General features: G+C 43.2%; 2 protein-coding genes across 2 annotated transcripts in view; one reads left to right on the forward strand and one right to left on the reverse strand.

Annotated features, from left to right (window-relative positions):
• LOC131671912 (protein tiptop) overlaps positions 1 to 21,622 on the forward strand; it is a 115,897-nt gene that overhangs the window by 20,723 nt on the left and 73,552 nt on the right. The window lies entirely within an intron of this gene.
• On the reverse strand, positions 613 to 2,050 carry LOC131671913 (uncharacterized). The gene is made up of 5 exons (XM_058948713.1): positions 1,754 to 2,050; positions 1,562 to 1,680; positions 1,329 to 1,494; positions 950 to 1,087; positions 613 to 870 (listed from the first exon to the last, which is right to left on the reverse strand). The coding sequence occupies exons 1-4, from the start codon at positions 1,896 to 1,898 to the stop codon at positions 1,011 to 1,013; spliced, it is 507 nt and encodes a 168-aa protein (XP_058804696.1). The 5' UTR covers positions 1,899 to 2,050; the 3' UTR covers positions 613 to 870; positions 950 to 1,010.

The raw sequence follows: 21,622 nt of genomic DNA on the forward strand, positions 1-21,622 counted from the left end.
GCGCATTAGCTTAATCGGGCCCCCATAAATTACCAAATTAATATCCCAGCAGCAGCAGTAGCAGCGAGGCGTGTATATGCAGCGCGCGGCCATCCGTCATGTGTCGAGGAGGTCGTTTATGACGAGAAACTGACGGACGGACGCTGCGGCGTCTTGCGGTTGGCGCGCGCCGAACCCTCTAATGGAATAGCCTTATCCTTAAGCCACTGCAGGTGGCGCCTACCTGCGCACGCACAGCTCTTTTGTTTGCGTCCGCAGAGCCGAGGATTGACAGGCCTTTGCATTTATCATCGCTGAGAGAGAAAGCCAGGGATAATTTGTCAGTGTTTAGCTTGGCTGCTTGATGCCTCCGAAGCGTCAACATACTGCCACTGGCTTATTAGTCAAAGGGTGTGGCTAAGACTGGTAATGAGGCATTTGTGGTTGCGTTTTTCTACTAGGCAAGCTTTATCCTTGTTTACCTACAGATCGTTCCTTCGACCCTTTTCAAGAGGTTCCATTGTGTCGATTCGCCAGAGAAACTTTCCATTTTGAAGAATGCGCTTTTGTAGGCTTAATTGACTGCCGGTGGTTTGCTTTTGAAAATAAATGATCGATTATAAAATTTATGTGACAGATTTCATGCGTTTATAAAAATCATCAAATTATTCGAACATCATATTACTAAACAATTTTACGCTTAAGCTTTTACATAAAATTTTTAGCTTATTTAGCATACACTTCACAAAAGATTTCATTTCATCAATTATTAAAACAAAACTTGTATTGCATTCTTTCGATAACATATTTTATCACCCGGAATCTGCTAATAATTTTCTTTGTTGAAACTATTCATCTTCCACTTGGATTTGGTCATATCAATACTAAAGGCTAAAAAGATATAATATATTAGAAATTGTATGTTTCAAAATGGAATATTTGAATATTATAGAAAATTAAAAACTCTTACTTGCAGGATAAGGTAAGGTATTATTATTGATGTTGTCGTTTGTAGAAAGATCAAAATGAGCTTATGATTTCACTGTATTTGCTAGAGCTTCTTTGAAATGGAGTGGTATTTTTGATACCTTCCATTTAGTTTTTTCAACTGAAATTTTTTTCATATATAATTATCACAATGCTGTTCAATTCTGCAAATTTGAGTGAACTTTCATAGATATTAAAATTTTTAACAAATCATTATGATTTATTTGATAATATTTTAGAGCTCAATTAAAAATATTGAATATGATTTTTGTTATTATTTCAATTATTAAATAAGTTCTCAACAAATATTGACTTATAATCATTGAAGCTTTTCACTTCCATGAAAACGAAAATTGTAATACCTCTTTTAGTCGGAGTTTCATTTTCAGTTAATACAGTAACTTTGAATTTGTCATCGGTTCTGCCGCTTTTTGATGGAAACTCGCTGTAATTTACTTGGTAATCAGTGACAGCATTTGTAGATGAGAATTCATGACCATCAAGATATATTATTTTTTGGAATAATACCTTATTAAAGAATGATAAAAAATGATAAAATTTTTCATTCATATATTACTCTTAAATCAAAATTTACCTTCGTTTTTTTAGTCTCCGTAAAATTAGAATTATTTTTTTTCTTCTTAATGGCTTTAGTATTGAAAAGCTGCCTTTTTGCTTGAATGTCACAGTGGGTACGCTTCTTTTTTGCAGGTCCTAATTAAATAAAAAAGGCAGCTAATTCTAATAATTACATTATACTGAAAACATTAACATTCAGAATTAATACCTCCAGCTTCCCACGTAGCTTTACGTTTCCTATCAACTGTTGCAACGTTTGCATTCACATTTTCAAAAGTCGAAATTGGTAATGAAAACGTGAAATTAGTATTTGCACTTTGGTTTGTATCTATATTTCTTTTCGAACTATTCATTTTTATCTGAAAGTTTTTATTTTCAAATATTACTCGTGAAAAATTTAAATAAAGGAAAATCTGCCACTGAATTTATGCACTTTACACGATATGAATAATAAACGCAAAATCAAAATATAAATTAGCTAGTGAGTAGCACTTTTGAGAGTTCAACAGCGACTGATACATCGCTTGACTGTTTGTTTTAGATAGGTTTTCAAGTTTGTGTACGTATATATAATACATAACATACGATTTATACAAACACACGTGCGTTCATTATACATTTATGCCTGTCAGTATTTCTAATTTCAATACTTATGAAATTTGGAAGAAAATTGAAGAATACAGTTTGTTAATCCTACTGTAGAGGTAGGATTTACAAACAAAATCTCATTTTCATCAAAGATAGAGAAATGTTGCGCTGCATTCGACATTCCTTTCATGAGTGCTCAAGTCTACGATCTATAGATCAGTAAATTTATCCGCAAGAGTATCAGTCAAAGAAGAATCAAACTGACGATAAAATCTAAAGGAGTTAATGTTCGCTATCTCCAGGCAATCCTTGAGGTTTTATCCATCAAGCAAATGATTCATTATCTCTTGTGATAACAAATTCGTAAAGTGAAACCGCGACCACCCAGTAGCCATGCCATTATATATCCCTCAAGTACACACGGGTCGACAAGGAGACAACGGTCGCATCGCGGATATCGCAGTCGAGCCTCCCATTCTCATCAGTATAAGTCGTTTCTTATGCTCGCAGAAGTTCGCCCACGTTTGTAGGTGACATCGTACGAGAAGAAACAAAGACACACGCGCGCGGGAGAAAGGAAAGGGATACGGTTAATGACGGCGAAAGAATTGGCAATTGCTCTCGGCTTGTTTACGGGACTGTAATTTAATTGACGTCGCAGCATGGAATTTTTAATAATTGTTAATTGGCGCAAATTTCACTCGACTCATATATACTTTCTTTGATCTTGTTTTTTTCAATCTCAATAACGAGTAATGGTGCATCGTTGAATTTTGAATTCAGCAGACAAAACTGAAATAGCACAGATTTCGTGAAAATTCAATCATCTCAAAATGCTAAGATTTCCACGTCAAATATTTATGATATAATAAAATATAAGCTTTCGAGCTCTTTCATTAATTTATAGCAAAATCTATGTACCATCTAAACGTCACGTATAAAACAACATTTTATTGAGGATTGTCCTCTATAAGGTTGCAAAAGGATTATCGAGAGTACGTATAAGAAAATGGTATAGTAGGGAGTTACGAGGAGGGAGTAAGAGCCGCTTACGAATTACGCGACAAGGCATCCTCTTGCAGCAGCAGCAACAGCAGTAAAACCGGCTCTATGCGACACGGCTGCCAATTAGCGAGCTGACATCGAACTGAGTGACCACCGCGCCAGTCTTTCAACCTCCTCCTCCCCTCTTCTTTTTCACTTTTCGTCAAACGTATTATATCCTTTCTTTCTTTCGATTCGTATAGACGTTATATTCAATTATTGAAGCTCCATTGTTTATTTTTGTCGAAGTATCCGTTTTTAGCTCATTATATCCGTCGCGCGAAGAAGAATCGAGGCTCGCGGGGAGCAGCAGCACGCGAACCGCCCACCGGAGGTACTTAAGACTACTGTAAGCGAGCATATATGCGTTTTGAGTCGCTTAATTTGAAAGTGGCCTTTGTGCATGGTCGCGGGCCCCCTTACTTTAATTGTTTTCCCGCTGTCGCTGGCCGTTCCTTACCTGACTAATTAACCGTCACACACAAGAATTGTCCACCCTCGAATAAATTACCCCACACTCGCCAAAGAAAAAGAAATGTTAATTGACCCTGAGGAAAAACAAACAACAAGAAGAAGACAAAGTGGCGCAAGTAGCTGCTGCTGGCGCTGCTCAGCTGGATGGATGTTTAATTAAACATCGCGAGCCGTGCGCTCGCGATCGTAAATCGATGATAGTATAGCGCATTTAAACTCCGCTATGAATATTGATGCCGATCGCTTTATTCTTTTTTATTCTTTTCGTCCCGCCGCGCGCGGAGGCAGCCAATAATAATCATCGGCTGAACGCGAGCGCGCGACCAGCGTGCCTTACGTGATTGAGGCAAACTTGTCACGAGAGATACGCGACGTACGGACGGCGTGTATCTATATGCAGCGACATATCCACGTGCACGCGCATGGCTTGGCGATCGTTATTTATGTGGCCGAATGCGTAACTGCCGCGCAGCGTAACGCAGGATTTGCACGGCAGAGCTAACGTACAGCCATCGCTCGCGTTGTCTATAATTAACTTTATATTCGAGCTCTCACTCGACGGCTAATCCGCACCGCGAGCGCGCGTCTCTGTGACGAGAACCATGGGAACGCGATGCACTGCGACAGGTATAAAATGTTATCACTTATTAACGTTTCTCACTCGTCCCGCGGACTCGCTCTCTTGTTGCGTTGTAAATAACGCTTCTACATCCGTGTTCCCTGAATGGAATTGACGAGGCTGAGCGTGACGACCTTTTTTTTTTCCTTTTCAATGATATGTGCGAGAGAGAATTGTTATTGATATGTGTGCGCGACAGGGATTTTCTTTCGCGAGATCGCTGCAATTTATAGTTATGACTGCGACGATTGCAGAAATAAACGGATGTCTGTTGGCGATTTTGTTCGCGTAGATTTTTAGCAATCGAATCAAAACCGTAAATTTTGTTAAAGGATCGTTCCCTCAACGTCTAGTTGATTGAGAGAATTAGCTAACTTATCGATACGAGGATCAGAAACATTCGACGTCAATTCGTCATAGGAAACAACATACAAAGGCACGAAAGGCGAATGAGAAGGAAAAGACTTATGTGGTGTCCACCCACGCCGAACAAAGTTATACACTGGAAGATCCGTGTGAAATAGGCAATAATTGGTTTGGCTGCTGGTTCTCCCACTCAAAGAATCGTCGATTATTTCATTAATTCGATCGCGTGAATTCGTGGGACAGAAAGCATACAGCAGTAATTATTGGCGAAGGCGCATTATCCGGAGACGGAAAACAGCTATGGCCTGATGCACCTGCGAGCAATCGACGGAAATCCAACACTCACGCGCGCGACAGCGAACAACACGGGGGATGCAACAACAACAAAAAATAAAAGGAAGAAAGCGCAGAGGAGAAAGAGAAAGAAAAAAGAGTGGAAGAGAGGGAGAGAGAGAGAGGCAGCGCGCGTCACGTTGCATTACGGAATGATATTCGCTAATTGAGCTCGAAGATAAAAACGACGGCTAATAACCGTAGCTGCTGCTGCTACGGCGGCCGGAAGTCCCTCGAGGACGGATAATCATACGTTGTACCAAGCACCAGCAGCAGCCGACTCGTATCTCTCGTATACTCTCTGCCTGTCCTCTAACTATCCGTATACTCTCTGACTCTCTCTCTCTCTCTCTCTCTCTCTCTCTCTGCTGCTGCTGTTGCTTTATCAGGCCGCCGTGTCGCGACCTTCTTCTTCCCCTCCCTTCTACCACTCTCACCTCTGTTTCTCTTTCTTTCTTTTTCATTTGTTTATCCGGTTTTTCCTTTTTTTTCCCGCGTATAGTTCAAGCGACTTTCCCATTTATTTCGCTCTGGCTGATGGAAGTCTCGTGAAAAAAAAACGAAAATTCTTTTTCCTTTTCTTTTTTTTGATACCAGAGGGAGTGAGTGTATTTCATTTCGTATAAGGCTTGACCATTATTTGACGTTTAGCTTTAATAACTCGTGAGTAGATAAGATTTTTTCGCAACGTGCACGACAACCTAGAAATTTAAATTCATCGCAAAAGTGCGCGATTCTCTTTCACTCGAACTTTTGCTCGATTTAAAAAGTTTGATTTATGCTGTTACCGTGATTTCTTTCTTTTGTTGCTTCTTTGTTATGTATTGTTTCGAATGTACACGAAAAGTCTCTTATGAATGGTCGTTCATATCTGATCGATGCGATAATTATCGAAAATACATTGATTTACGAGGATCAAGTTTCATTCACTCAAGTAGAGGCGTAAGCAATTCCTTTGAAGTGTACGCTGGAAGTGTTACTGAAATGAAAGTGAAGCGCGCAAGTTGAATTTCAATTTAACGGACAATAGAAACGGCAACGAGGGCGACGACGTGCTTGCAATCAAACTAAAGGGCTGCTCGAGCTGTGCAAGTGATGGACGAACTGGGCGCGAGGCTGACGTGCAATAAAAGTGAGAAATAAGAAAGAGCCTTGAGGCTGACGCCTGATGGAGACGTCGTCGTCGCGTCGTCGTCCGACGCCCGTTCGCTAGCTACAGACGGTTACGACGTTTGATCGACAAGCGCGTTTCTCGCCTGCTCCGTCTTTTGTCCTTTTCGCATATCAAAAGAGCTTTGAACTTTGCTGTTGCGCTCACGCTGTCCGTCTTCTTCTTCGTCATCTCTGCCGACTTTATTGATGCGCTTTGTTTTTATTGAGCTTCATATCCCGCGCGCAATTCGCACTTCGTGCCTCTTCGTCGTTTGCAGAATGCACGCGGCTGCTTCTTCTTCTTTTCGTCTCGCTTCGTGCGCTCGCGTGCGTTTTACTTCGTCGCGACCAAATTGCATCATTGTTTCAGTTGGAATTTGAAAATGGGCACTTCAGTACTTTATTGCGCGTATAGAATCGTTTCGATTTCCGTTTAATTTGCGCTCCGAAAATAAAAAAGAATGTTTGGTTTTTTAATTGCCACAGATATTACGGACTTAATGGTAGGAAAAACATTTTTTTAATAATGCTTTCCTATACTACCCAATCCAATTAAGGTACTTACTTTCATGGAAAAAAAAATATTATTCTTTATGTAGCTTCTAGTCGGTCAATTATAGGTGAATATTTGTACAAAAAGAAGGTTTGAGTGAAAAAACTAGATTTTTCTTATTTATTCACATGTATTTTCCTGAGAATTTGATATTTTTACTTTCAATAGGTTGCTTATAATTGTGTACTTGTCAATTATTTATTTGCATTTATTGAAGAAATGAATGACATCGCACAATAGAATTAAATTACAATTAAATATTTTTCAAGTATTAAAGCAACCCATTAGTTGAAACTTTTGAAATATATATGAGTATATGATTTAAAAATCAAGCAACTGCGCTTCTGAAGAAAGGAAAATATAATTAAATAATATATATACAAGAGCTATCGAGAGCACCGGAAGATATCCATCAGCTTGATGTATATTGATAAAAAATCAAGTCTACCTCCATATTTCTCAACAAATTATTAAAGTACATAAATTTTTTTAGCAACTATTATCCCACACTATTTACAACATAATAACGTAATAAGTTATTAAAAACATGAGTCATCCAATAAAGGCTTTATCTGTTAAAAAGGGAGAGAGAGAGAGAGCCGCATTACCGCGGATCTCTCAAAGAACGAAAATTTTTTGCCATCATTTGGCCAATCGTAACTCTGCGGCAGCAGTATTCCTCCTCCGGCGCGTAAATATCCCATGGTTGTTTTTGCCGGTGGCACTTCCGACGCACGCACGCCGCCAGTAAAGACATGCCGTCACTTCTTCTTCAATTTTTTTTTCCAACATTTTATTTGCTCATCCCACTATATCGTACGTGTCTGTGAATAGCTGAGGGAAAGCGCAAAGCTCGTATGATATGTACACTGCGCACGCTACAAGACTGTCGTTCGATCGAGGCCGTACGTCAGTCAAGCACATCGAGTAACGGACGCTTGTTGCGAAGACTGCTCGTGTAGGTTGCAGCAGAGTTATTAGCGAGTATATATATATGCATGCAGATCGTTTACCTCACCCTTCGTTTTCTTTCTCTTACTCCCTTGTCCTCGAAGAGATCTCGTTGTCATTGTTGATGAGTGGCGTAGGAATTTTGTTTACGTATTCATTGAATTATTAATGCGGGCGTACATGATGCCGCCGCAGTGGCTGCATATACATATATCGCTCGCACGGACGTTGTAAAGAGTTGTCGACGTGGAAGTCATTTTATACATGCGCTAACGACAAGAGCGACGATGCTCCCATGCGACGCACACGCGACAAATGTATATAGTAAATGTCACGGCTGAAAATTTACTTTTACAGCATGTTGACGAAATTAACAGAGTCGTTTCTACCAGGAAAAGGGGGCTAATTTATGCTTGATGTGCCAAAAGTTTTGCAGCCATAGAGATCGTCAAAATTTTCGGCAATTAGCTTTTAATTAAGTTATAACAACTGACCATCCTCGTAATATTAAAATATGCCTTTCTTTTTCATTTCAGGTAAGTGTTTCCGCCAGAAGCAGTTCAACGTCGATAACATCGGGCGTGAGTATGTATTTCGCAGAACGATATTGCCTGATAAAAAAGGGTCTGGATAAATATTAAACAATACTGCAGTTAAAATGAAATCGAAACAAATCAGAATTAATCGTAACTGATGTTTATGAATGCTCTTTTCTCGAGCTCTCGCAAATTTATATTCAACGGATTTATTAAAGATAACAGGACATTGAAACTGCTCGCACTCGCACATAACATAAATCTGCCAAAACGAATGAACTTGAACGAATATCCACAGAAAATACATCATTCGATCACGCGCGCGAATTATCCGCAGAATACACATCAACATTTCAGCGCTAAACTATAAAGCGAAAATGCTAATCGACCGAGCGATCGGGTACAAAAAAAACTAGCTCGATAAATCGACACATCAAAAATAACTGAAAAGGAAGAGGCAGTTGCGTTTAGTTCGGCGAAAAAAAAGGCCGCAGAATTATGTGTGTCGCGAGAGAGTATAGAGAATATCGGAGTCAATCTTTCGCTGACACTCGGAAATTCTCAAGGTTCGAAATCCTTGGTGGCGGCGGAATGCCCGATAATCATCGATAAATCAATCGGTTGCGCATGCTGCTGCTGCCTCCGTTCTCTCTGTGAGTAGTCTTCGTTCGTTCGTCGTCGTCGTCTGCCTCGCCTTTATGGCGGACATAACTCGCCTGATTTCACCGGAGATTATCTGGTTATTTATTGGAAAGTCTCAACGCGGCGGCGGCGGCGCTCGCCGAAAAAAAAACTCACATACACATCCATCCTTCTCTCGTAACTCAACTCGCTTGCTCCTTTCTTTCGATCGCGAGGAGCTTCTTTCGTCTCCTTGATGGGCCGCCTCGATGAAACGATCATTTGCGCACACTCCGATTTGTTTATGTACACACACACACACACATATATATATATATATATATATATGTATATCTGCGCGTACGAGATTTCAATTTTCCATAAATAACGACTCTGACCTTTTCGCCCGTGCATCTCGCTCGCTCGCACGGAATTCATTTCGATCCCATAAATTTGCGTTATTCGCCGCGGTGATCGAATTATTTATGATCATGGCGCGCTTTACGTCGCGCAATGTATGTGTGCATGGCCTCTCTCTTATTTCGGCGACTGGTGCATTCGTTGCCCAGTGTATTTTTTTCACCGTATTTAGCGATTCGCTCAGACTTTATGATTTTTCCTCATATGTATTTTGCCACTCGAATTGCTTTTTTTTTTGGTTCCGAAAGATTTATTATACAGCGGGCGGTTAATGTCGGCTCGTTTCCGTGAGCGATACGTCGAGAAATAATGAAATTGAGTCGACGACCAATTACACGCGTGGTAGTCCTTTCGAAAAATACACGTTATAAACGTTGTAATTCAATGACGATTCATTGACATTCGGAACGGCTGGTTTTTACGGCAAGTCCAGCGTAAAGACAACAAATGTCATCCTAAGAAACATCGTCAGCACTGTCAAGGATCGACGCTTAGCCGTCAGTCGGGTCGCTTAGAAAGTGTTTCGCGGACGGGATAAGCGCTGCTGCCCACGTGCACAATGTCTATGTAACGGTGTGTGCGTAGGTGCACACGCTAACCTAGCAAGAGATTGATTGCGAGCTCGACGAAAGGTTAATTCGAGCCGCCGCCGTGCAGGTACTTAAACACACGTTACGTACACGCGTAAATTACACGCGAAAGCGCGCTCGCCGATTCGTCAGCTCGCCTCCTCCTCCTTCTCCCCTTCGCCAACACTTGCCGCGAGTACAGTGCAGTTTTATTGCCGGATTTTTATCGGTCCTCGTTTTCCAACGTTTTCATTATTTTTTTTTCGCCCTTTCAACGAGGCCGAGGATTAATGAGCTTGCGCGCGGAGGTAGATGTCTTTCTCTCGTCGACAATGTGACAGAGATCGCGTTTGTTTATATTCCGACGTGTTATCCCCACTTTTCAATCGGCACCGCGTGAGACTGCAATGAAATTTGCTCGATCAAAAGCTCGATAAATTCCGCGCCTCTGCACGAAAGAAAATAATCGCGCAAGTCAAATACTGGGCGCTCGACGTTGGCGGGCGCAGACATTCTTCGCGAGAAGCCCGATAGAAAAATACAACAATCGCTTTTCTCTCTCTTCCTCTCTTTTCGTCGACAATAATCGCCACGTCGACGTTAATTCGACCTGACGATTCCTTCGCTTCGTGCGGATTAGTCATTTCTTTTTGCTCACTCGCGATCGGCGAAGCGACTTTGGCCCATCCGTCAAGTCGAGGGCGCGTGCATATAACGTACATTGAGCGGCAATTACGGTCAATTTAATGTGTTGCGCATATCGTTCTCCAAATTGACCTCGCGCTCAGCTCAGCTTAGCCGAAGCTATACACATCGTTGCTCGATCTATACATGTAAATACCCCGCTCCCTGCGCCTACGTACTTCTCCGTACACTTCTCCGTATAATTCACCGGTAAACACGTGTACGTACGTACATCTGTATGTGTTTGTGGGATATAGCTACGTCAGTTGGCCGTGCGTGTATACGCCGAATTAACAGGCGGATCCATAGTTCAAGTGCTCTCTCTTCCGTGCGCGCGTGGCGCGCGACGTTCGTTTATTTTGTCAGTTTTGCATTCGAGCCGCGGGCGCGTCTGCTCCGGTCATTTTTAGCCGAATGCCTTCACCTCTCACGTTTACAAACCGACGTTTGTCCTTCTGCCGAAGTAGACCCAGGAGGCGTCTTACGCACTTTAACGCTCGTCTGGATTGACGAGCCTCCAAAAGCCACGTAACCTGCTGATTGCGAATCGCATGGAACAAGTCCGCAAAGCATTTGAAAACTGAAAAAATCTAGGCGCATCGGGGTATCGCTTTGAGTGCAAATTGACGGCTCCGTCGAAATAGAGAAGAAGAAAGCCGGCGTTTCGTGAGCTGCGAGCGTTAAAGCTCGCTTTCGCGCGAATTCAGGCGGATTCGCCGCTCTTTCTGCAATATTACATCCTATTAAGGAGTACGACTCCTATTAACTGCCGAATGAAATGCGACAGGGGAACGATAAACAGCCGGCAGAGCGACTGGTTTTTTTTATTTTTAAGATCATGCGTGCTAGTTGACCGTCACTGCTGCCACAGCGCCACCTCCGACAAAGACGAACTATACCTTTCTGTTTTTAATGTTCTCTAGCAGCCAGTTGATATATATCTATAGATTTGTGCACGGCCGTGTGTGTGCGTGCACGCGCGCGCGCGTCTGTGGGAAAGTTAATGCGGTCGAAGGAAATTCTTTCGGGTATGGGGCTGAAGCCATTTTGGGATAAATTGTGATGTCGTTTCTGGATATAGAGCTAATTAGAACATAAATCCTTATCATTATACTTGGCTCTCACTGCGACAGAGGCCTGTTATGTCAAATACTATAAATCTCTGGCGTAATATCGCGCGAGCGGCCAGAGCAGAGCATCGGGCCGTGCGGCTATTTTATTTATCATAGAAACATCTAAAGTGTGTCACACAAAGGCTATATTTATATGCAGGCGAGTTTCCCGACAACGAAAATATTAGGCTGCGCGCACCGACGCAAAAATATATCGTTTACCGGTGATCGATAGCGAAGTGATTACGAGTCTACGATATTTCCGCAAAGTAGGCAGCGGCAAGTCTCGCGCCCAAATAGAATACCGCGCTCGCGATAAGCGCGCAAAAGAAACGACTGCGCTCGCGCGAAACGGCCGGATAATTTTCCAGCATTATGCGTCTCTCACTCGAGGCGTCGAATCAATCGCGCTTGCGAGTCCCGACTATGTGTCGATCGTTTTAGAAGATAATCGCGTCTCATTTGGCCGCCACATTATTGCCACTCTTGCGCAGAGCGATTTTCCATCCAAAAGGCGTTTCCAGCGTTAATGCACTGCGCGCGAAAAACTGGTTTTCGCGGTGGGTTCGGCAGGAAACTCAGTCGCGCGGTTGTCGATCAACTCGGAGAGACAGTTTTATGAACGGTTATTCCGCCGACTAATCTTGTGGCGCGCACTATTAGGCGCATTAGTTTTAAATTCGATTTCGAATTTCTCTCGCTCTTTTTTCTGTATTTATGCGCGCATTTGCAAAATATGGCTGACTTTAATTGAGCTATATATAAAGTTTTAATGCAGGCTAGCCTTTTTCTTCGTATCTATAAACAGTGTATTGCATAAAACACTACAGCCCGATCAATCCAAGTTGGGTGCTGATTATGATTTCCGTGAAAAATTCACAGTAAAGCCATAAACTAATAAACAAAATGAAAATCCTCGATAAAGACGGCCGTATACAGCAACGTCTTCGCTCTCTCGCGGCACGGCGATCAAACTGAGCCTAGCGCGTGTATGGTTGAAACAAATCGACAATCATTTGTCTGAAGTCGCACGGGGACGACGAGAAAAGGACGAAGAGAGACGTTATAAGCGGGGCTCTTGAATAAGTCACACAAACTCTTGGGCGAAAGAAAAATTTAAGCGGCCGCGGGGTAGAAAATTAATCCCCTAAAAGACCTAAATCACCTGCAAGCGGAAAGAAAGGGGAAGGGGAAAGAGAAGCTCGTCGGCACCTGTAAAATCTCAATTTCATTCGTCGTTTTCTCGCTCGCTCTCTCTCTCTCTCTCTCTCTCTCTCTCTCTCTCTCTCTCTCTCTCTCTCTCTCTCTCTCTCTCTCGATTCGACTGGCGCGAAGGAGAGCGGTCCTGCTATATAGCTAACGCTTGCAAGAAGAAAATTTCGACTATAAATAGCAGTGTATTCTAAACGAGGTTCTCGCTCGCTCTCGCGCATTGGATCTAAATTATGAATTTCATCAGCACGGCAGTGCTGCCGTTTCATTCCACCGTGTTTTTAGCTGCTACCCTCTCCTAGCCTCGCAGCGTTTATGCGCGCGCGCGCGCGCGCGAGAGAGAGAGAGAGAGAGAGAGAGAGAGAAAGAGAGAGAGAGAGAGAGAGAGAGATGAAAAGTTCTGGTGAAGACATAAAAATGCGGCGCGCGCTCTCTCGCTCTCTGCATTTCCCTTTTAAAATAACGTCTTTTGCTCCTTTTTCAGTTTATTATTATCAAGTTGCAGCCCCCGCGCCCTGTGTATTCCTACAACGCCACTTGTCTGCGAATCTGCGCGCCAGCTCTCTCGCTCGCTCCTCTTTTTTCAATCTCACTTCTTTTCCCACCTTTGTTTCTCACGGAGGACCTTTCTTTTTAACTTATTCTTATGTTTTTTCATATCCCTCCGACTTGGCCTGCGCACACGCCTTCATTACCGCCCGCTATCCTTGCTCTTTTGTTTCTCGCTCTCTGCTTTTATCCCTCATTTCCTCCTCCGCGCCGAGTTGCCATTGTCAGGCGTTGCGCGCAGAAATGACGTTTGTTAATACGGCAACGCTTGCAAATGCGCAGAACTTTGGCGCTCTTCCGCGCGAGGAATTAACGCGCTCGCGCGCTGTGTCTTCGTTAAGCGCGCGGCGCCTCTGCCGAAAACTTGCCGAAACGCATGTGCAGCGCCGCGCACAGCGGCGAGAGATTGATTGCGAAGGCGACTCGGCCCGACATCGCATCTCTCTCCCTTTGCGCCGAGGAATCTCCGCTGGATTCTTCGCGGGATTGCGAATTGGCTCGACGCGCCGTAATAATTGGGCTTGGAAGTGATTCTCGATCGGCGGGCCGGGCCGGGCATTTGCGTGGCTAGCGTTGTCCAATTATTCGACTCGGAGGGATCTGCGCGGGAAAGCGGTGGTATCCGCGCACAGCGCCACAGCGGACGCCTGCGAAATTGAAAAATTCGAGACGTTCGCACGGCGACTCGAGAAGATGGTGTAATGCTCGTTTATCATTGTCCCGTATTCCAGCGTGTGCCTGCACTTCGATATGTAAAGCTAATGTCGGCCCGAGACGACGTTGCAATGATCCCTTCCGCTCATCGTGCACTGCGAGTCTCACGCACGCTAGAGGGGATGACAAATGCGCGATGAGGCGCACTGATAAGCCTAGCATATAACAATAATGAAAAGACCATTTGACGTACGAGTGACGCACGTCGCAGCTGCCGTATATAACAAACCCCGAAAAACCTGATCCGTTCGTCTGCGATTACCCTCGGTGATATCGTATAACCCGCAGGTATTCATGATTTTTGCCGTGCGCGCAAGGTGCAGATGCGTATGTGATGCGGTCGATCGTGTTTCCTCACAATATTTCGCGGATGAGATGACTCCCTGTCGGATTTTGAATCTGACGGGCGGCGCGTCAGTTAACGAGTCGATGGATTTGAAAAGAATGATTTTACGATGTTTTGTAATGCAAGATTTCGTTCTTTTGAACGAGAAATAAATCAGGACTATATATAGTGAATGCAGTTTTACGAGTGCACATATAATAGCCGTGACGATGTTCGAGCCGAAAGAAGAAAAGAATTCTATTCATGACAATGAGCGTAAAAAGGCAGGCGCAACGCAGTACAATGTTTCATCTTGATTTTTATGAAGGCAATAAATCGAGTAAAAAACTCACCCTTTGATACGGAGAACTCTTCAATAAAACAATTTCACCGGCGATTAATGACGACGACAAATATATTCTTCCGCTTTAACGTGAAACTAAAGGCCATAAACGCAGTGAAAAAAATTGGGTTAGTCGTGAGGTAGGTACGTGCGGACGGCCGGAGGTGCGCAAGTTTTCGGCGCTCGCACATAGAACTACCTGCGGGATTATGCGCCAACACATACCTAGCTGCAGTGTGTCGGAAGGGCGCGAGGTAAAGCGAAACGCTCTCACTCTCGACGACGTGCGATGCAGCGCTTTATTCGAGACCATAAAACGCTTTACGACGCGAAGAGAGAGAAAGAGAGAGAGAGCGAGAGAGAACTCGATGTATATCCTTTTCCGCTCGGTGACGCTTTTGCCTGCTGTGACACTTAACCCCAAGCTGATCGCTTACAAAGTTGCCGCTTAAACCCGCAGGATGCTCCCCCCCCCCTTTTTTTTAGTTGGCTTGGGTTGTGTGCATCTTTTTTCGAATAGTCTAGGCAAGGGATTTATATTCGATTGAGCTTTCTCAGTCTTCCACTGTAATTTCTAACGAGCAAATAGATTGTACGATTGCAAATTCACTACTATTTCAATAATCATTAGCAAGCAACGTTGAAAAGCACGATGAAAACGACACAACCAAAGATTAAGATCAAAGACAGAAAGCGAGAAGGAGCATTGATTTATCAGTCATCGGATTTTCATATAGGTATACGCGAACACCTTTCCACATACATAGTCAAGTCACACGTGACGTGTGCGTGCGTTCGCTTGCGCTTGACATGCACGCGCAGCCAAACAACAACAACACCTGCATCATAAAGCAATTGAAAACCGGTTATTTTCATAAATCCTTCCATTCCCCGATACACGGCAGCAGCGTACACGAATTAAATTCTCTTGGAATATAAAAACGTCGTCCCGAAAACTAGCGGGAAACAGACGATTGTGCGAAAAGAAATCAATTGGCGCGCGTATATGTCGCTTCCATCGGCAGCGGACACACATACGCCCCTATTAAAAGAGAAAAACAGCGATAAATCCTTGTACTGCGCACTCTCCTCCTGAGAATTTTCAGACACAATCGAAAACTCCATTACTTTGGTGTCCGATGCTTTCGAGATGCCGTAACTCGCGCGCGGAGGCCACTTGTTTTATGCTTTCCTCGCAGACGCCGCGCGCCTCGGCGGCGAGCGGGCGATTTATTTTTAAATTCTTCGCGCCCTCTTTTTCTTTTCAGGAGCACCTGTTGTGTAGTTCGTCATATTCGCCGATTCAGCTCACAGTCACGCGCTACCGTATTTCTCGCTCCGCAGAAAGGAAAAAAAAAAAAAGAAAAAATGAGAGAGAGAAAAACAACAACGCCAAAAGGATCACTCGGTTTTCCTCTTTTTCGCGATTGTTTTGTTTTTTATACACGTCTTACGAAGTAGCTTGAGCGGCTATATGGTTTCGAAACCAATCAATTCTCGTTTAATTTGCATTGCAAATCAACGTAAGTCGTTACTCCCTCTTGTTCGGACTGCTTACAAGCGACGCCGAGATTTGAATAAATGAACTTATTCCAAAGCACACGCATTTGACTGAGCACCCGGTCGCGGCGACGCGCATTATCATCGTAATAGCGCATTTACTCGCCGTCGCAAGAAAAAAAAATCAATTTCAACTCGTCGACGATAAATCCCCGCGCAATCAAAAGTTATCTCGCGAAAAACAAAATGAAAAACCCCCATTCGTCTGGTCGTCACGCACACGCTGCCGCGTGCATTAGTGTGGAAAATCTTATTTACGGGAGAGAGGCCACCGCGAGTCGCCGCCGCGTCGACGTAACGGTAATCGAAGTGTAAAACGAAAGCGGCTCTAAATCAAACACCTACATCTGATGCATTTCATAAGCGCGGCGGCGGCGTCGGCGGCGGCGGTGGCCGACGATCGAAAACGCCCCCCGCCTATAAAACATTTCCCGCGCACGGGCTCTGCTAAGCAAGTAACTCTTCGAGATACAGTTTCTTTAATTTTTTTTGTTTCTGCCGGAACTCTGCAATCAACGGGAGTCCAAATGAATTATATTCCATGGAAAGTATATTAACGAGGCGAGAGGGTGGGGAGCGAATAGTGCTTGTGAGGAAAAGTGAGAGATGAAGAGGTTTCAAGTGTTATATATGCACCGAGTACACTTGTGGCTTTTAACTACCGTTGAAGAGCGCTTTATATAAAAGAGAATTTGCTCTCTTTCGTTTTCGCTTACGTTTTATGATTATTGAGTTTTGCCGCTTTTAAGGTCGATTCCGGTAAAACTAACGTTAATGTGACAGTACGATCGCTTCGATTTATGAAAAGTGCATAAGATCGAGGCATAAGCTATAGTTTTTTTTTCAACATTTTTAATACAGACAAATTTGTATGCGATTGGTGATTTGGTTTTTAAAGTACCAAAGATGTGTCTCGAAAAGCTCATTAAAACTGTCACACGGCGGATGCTCTTTGCATTCGGAAGTCGCGATCTGATTGATTGTGGAAAAAAGCACAAGGAATAAATAAATGAAATAGCTTTCACTCGAAAGATATTGGGATTGATTCATCGGCGAGCAGCGAGCCCAGCGGAATCATCGATCGATTACTCAGCGCGCGAGAAGAGAAAGTCGCAGGCTGCCCTCTCGCACGAAATAGTTACACCATAATTTGCAAGAAGGAACAATAAATCAGCGCGGTAACACACATACGTGCACACGTACGTTTTCAAACTCGTTAAAGCGAAACGATGAAGAACGACAGTTGTCATTGTGCGGGCCGTCCAATAAATTCGACTCTTGTATTTACGATTATTATCGACGCGTCTGCGTCTCGTTTCTATTCGTCGCGAGCAATAATCATCCGTTCACTTTTGGGCTTCCCTCTTTCGATTTTTACGCGACATTGAAAAGTATACGAGGTACATATTGCCAAAGCTGTGTCTGGGCGTGGGGTGCGCGGGCAAACGTAAATTGACGCCGGAGCGATGCGTCGGGCATAAATCAACGCGACTATTTGAATGTAATGCGCAACTTATTAACTATGACGAAGAGACGCGACATTGTTTTGCTTGAAGAAGAAAAGAAAAAGAAAGAAATTCATCGTACATCACTTGCGGCAATAACTGCGAGCGACGAAAATGCCGTTTGAATTAATTTCACCCCGTACAGCTGATTCATTCCGCGATATATTACGGCCTTTTGAGAACTCGAGAAATTTTTCGGTTAATAAAATAGGTTCTATATAACTGAAGAGACACAGGAAAAGAAACCACACACGTAAACTGTCGTTTTAAATTACTCGTGCAGTAGCCAGCGTCGCTCTCGCGGGCACATTATATACCAGCAACAGCGGCTTGACTATGTTGCCTCGCGGGTAATATATGTGTCAGGGGTCGTAGCTTCCTTTTATTTTTTTGTTGGTCGTTGTCGGGAGAGTCCCTTTTTAGCGATTCTTATCTCAGTCGAAACTGGAAGTCATCCCGTTGCGGAAAAATCGATTCTCAATTAAAACGGCAGCAGCAGCACGAGCGCGTGAGCGTCTAATCAGTCGATTTGGGCTGTGCCAAAGCTCCGCCATAAATATGTCAAAAGAGAAGCGACTGACGCACACCCTGCAGCCTGGCCTGTGGCAGTAGGGGGAAAGAGACGACCTTGCTTTTTTTCCTTCTCTTCTCCTTCAGCGCGATCGAGCAATACCGAGAAGGCGCGTTCGTGGAAACACGATTTTATGCAGCAAATACTCCGGCGACGTCTCACTCTCTCTCTCTCTCTCTCTCTCTCACTCGCACTGATAATTGTTGAACGGGGAGGCCCCGTAGCAATGCATATACTCTCCATTCTCTCGGTGAACGAAGAAGGACGCGCGCGAACGCAGGCCAAGAGAAAGAAGGAGTGATTTATGTGCACACATGTGTCGGCCATCTTGGGTCCGATGCAACTCTCTCTCTCTCTCTCTCGCGCGCGCGTGTGTGTACGTGAGCTAAAGGCCCGTCTTTCCCGAAGCGTTTGATTCCGAGTTATCGATTGCCGATCGGCCTGAATTCATTATGTTCCGCGTCGAGAATAACAACGCACGATTTTTCACTTTTTTTGTTTTCTTTTATTAACGAGTTTGGTTTTATTGAAACCCCTCGCTCTTAAGGATGGTAAATAACTGACTTGGATATCCCGCTTGTACCCAGGATAAATGATCTTTCATTTAATATACACTTGCAAACGAGTCGTCCAACTGACGCATATCCGTCGAACCGTTTGACGCCTCGTCGATGAAACAGGGATGGCTAGTCATCGCCAACAGGTATAATTCAGGTAGCAATGAAAACTCCAATTTTCTATAAATCGTCAACTACATATACCCCTAACAAAAAAAAGTAAGGAGAAAAAAAAACACGATCCCCGTAGCATCATGCGGCCTTGCGCTTACGCGACATTTTCCAGACATACACATAGTCGATTTCCTGCTTTTCTCACGGCGACCAATCCGTCAGACAGAGAGCGAGGAGGAAAGAAGAAAAAAAAAAGTTGGCAGCGGGCAGATTTACGAGGCCATTTGTCAAGGAGGCGCTACCTAATAACGCGCTCGCGCGAGAGTCGTGAGCGCATAAGAATCGTGTGTTGTTCGCCTATATGCCGCGTGTATATAAGTACAAAGGTCACGAGCAACGACAACGAGTGGACTTACTGTGCTCGCCGCGGTATATCGCTCTACAAATTGTATCTCGTGCTCGCCGATTGAATATAATGAGGCGCATATCAATTCGTGCTCTTTGCGCTATACACACACGCACACACACACACACCCACACACACATATATACATACTCGTGTGCACGTAGTTCATCAGTCGTGACCCAATGTGCGCTGTGTACAGCTCTGTATACGTTTCGATGAAAGGTGAATGGATTGTTCTCTTTCCACTGTGTCACTCTATATATAGGTATATATTCATTTTATTTCAATGCCTATACGATGGCTCGAATATTCTAATTTTTTCGGATATCTAAATGTCAATGTATATTTGCTATAAATTTACATTAACAAATAAATCTTGACTAATTTTTATTCGATATATAAATTTCAAATCTTTGGCACGATGTATTATTGAGATGCAAACGCTCTTATATACAGCCAGCTGTGCGGCATTGTGTGAGAAAACGTGGCTACATATAAGGGTCATTACTCATGCTTAGTTGCCTCATCTCTTCACACGCATATTGTCGATATTACGAAACAACAAAATTCAATTGCGGTCTACCGAAAAATTTCCGACGAATGCGAAAGCAAAAAAAAAAACGTAACACAAAGTTCTCTGTAACTGCCATAACAGCCTTCGGCGTAAATCAAGATCACCCCTGGAAAAAAAGCTGCTCAGCCATCCGTCGAGTCAAGGTATGAGCGGAAGTAGAAAGAGAGCACGAGGGACACACTTGAATAATGCCGCACCTCGTAAATAAGAATGAAAAAAGAAAAAAGAAGCGAGCCATACTGCGCTCGTGCAGCCATAGTTGAGGGCGGTATACAACTGATGTGTACGCATGCGAGTGTGTGGGGCAGTCCATCCGTCCTAACAGTGACCCGATCGCTCGAGGAAATTTTGAGTCGTGGGAAGGGGGGAGAGAGAGAGTGAGAGCCGTATGGCGGCGGCACGGCTTATTTATGGCGACCATACTTCAGATATATGAACTGCGCCGCGTCGAAAGTTCGAGAGATGCGTCTTCCAGTTTCAAATGTATTGAAGGTGTCTCGAGATTCGCAGAGAGAGAGAGAGAAAGAGAGAGAGGGTCAGTCGTGCGGCTCATGTTAAATGAGCTTCATTTTTTTTTGAACCAGAGACAGACCTGATATTCCAAAGAGATTTTTCGCTTCTCTACCACTGCTATACGTATGACGTGAAGGATTCGTTCGCGTGCGTGACGCGACGCGAGAAAGGAGACGGCTCAATTTATTGGCAACAGCCCTCGTTTTATTTATTTTAGTTTATTTTTTTCATTTTTTTTTCGTTTTTATTGCGACGAAGGATTCGACTTATTTTTATTTTATTGTATTATAGCAAAAGCTGAAACACGCTTATTGTTATATTATTTTTATTCTTTCGTGGAGTTATTAAATCTTTAGAATGTATCTTCATTTATGAAATATGCGCTGTATAAGTTCATATATGAATGAAATAACATTAGTTCTCTATTTAGTGTTTATTTACATATTTAATCGGATTTTGATGAAATTTTTCACCAACTAAAACATTTAATGGTCGGATTATATAGGAACAATGTATTTTAAAATAGTCCTGAAATATAATATGAGAGTATCAAGGAAATAAATATGCATATGTTACGTTCTTCGATAACTTGATTATCATATCATTCAAGAAATGTTGCATAGAAAGATGAATCATAAATTGTCAATGAAGTTAATTGACAATATATCTTGCCATTGTTTTGAATTTTCATCGTGAAACATTAAATAAAAATAATTTCAATTGCTAATTTTACGTCTCACAAAATCCCGTAATAAGGTGTAATATCAAGATCACCCTCTCACGAGCGAAATCGATAAAATTAAACGACGCGTTATTCATCACTTAATTCGATAACGAATAGAGAGTCATCTCGTCGTTCGGCTACTTTCTCATTTTTCGTCCGTTTTCGGTAATAATTGGCTTTTTCGTTAATCGAAATTTGAACGCGACACCAAAGCCTGCGCTCATACAGTGATCGCGCGTGCGCCTATAACAAAGGACCGGTTAATCTACTACCAGTTCGGCCATAAATACATGGTTCATACGCGCACATTAGCGTCGTGCATCTGCACAAAGACACTGCGCGCGTTAATTTATACTGATCCTCTGGTGCCGCCGCTTTACAATAGTTA

This window comes from Phymastichus coffea, unplaced genomic scaffold (assembly GCF_024137745.1).
Source record: "Phymastichus coffea isolate CEN01 unplaced genomic scaffold, Cenicafe_Pcof_1.1 PCOF00138, whole genome shotgun sequence".
Lineage (NCBI taxonomy): Eukaryota > Metazoa > Arthropoda > Insecta > Hymenoptera > Eulophidae > Phymastichus > Phymastichus coffea.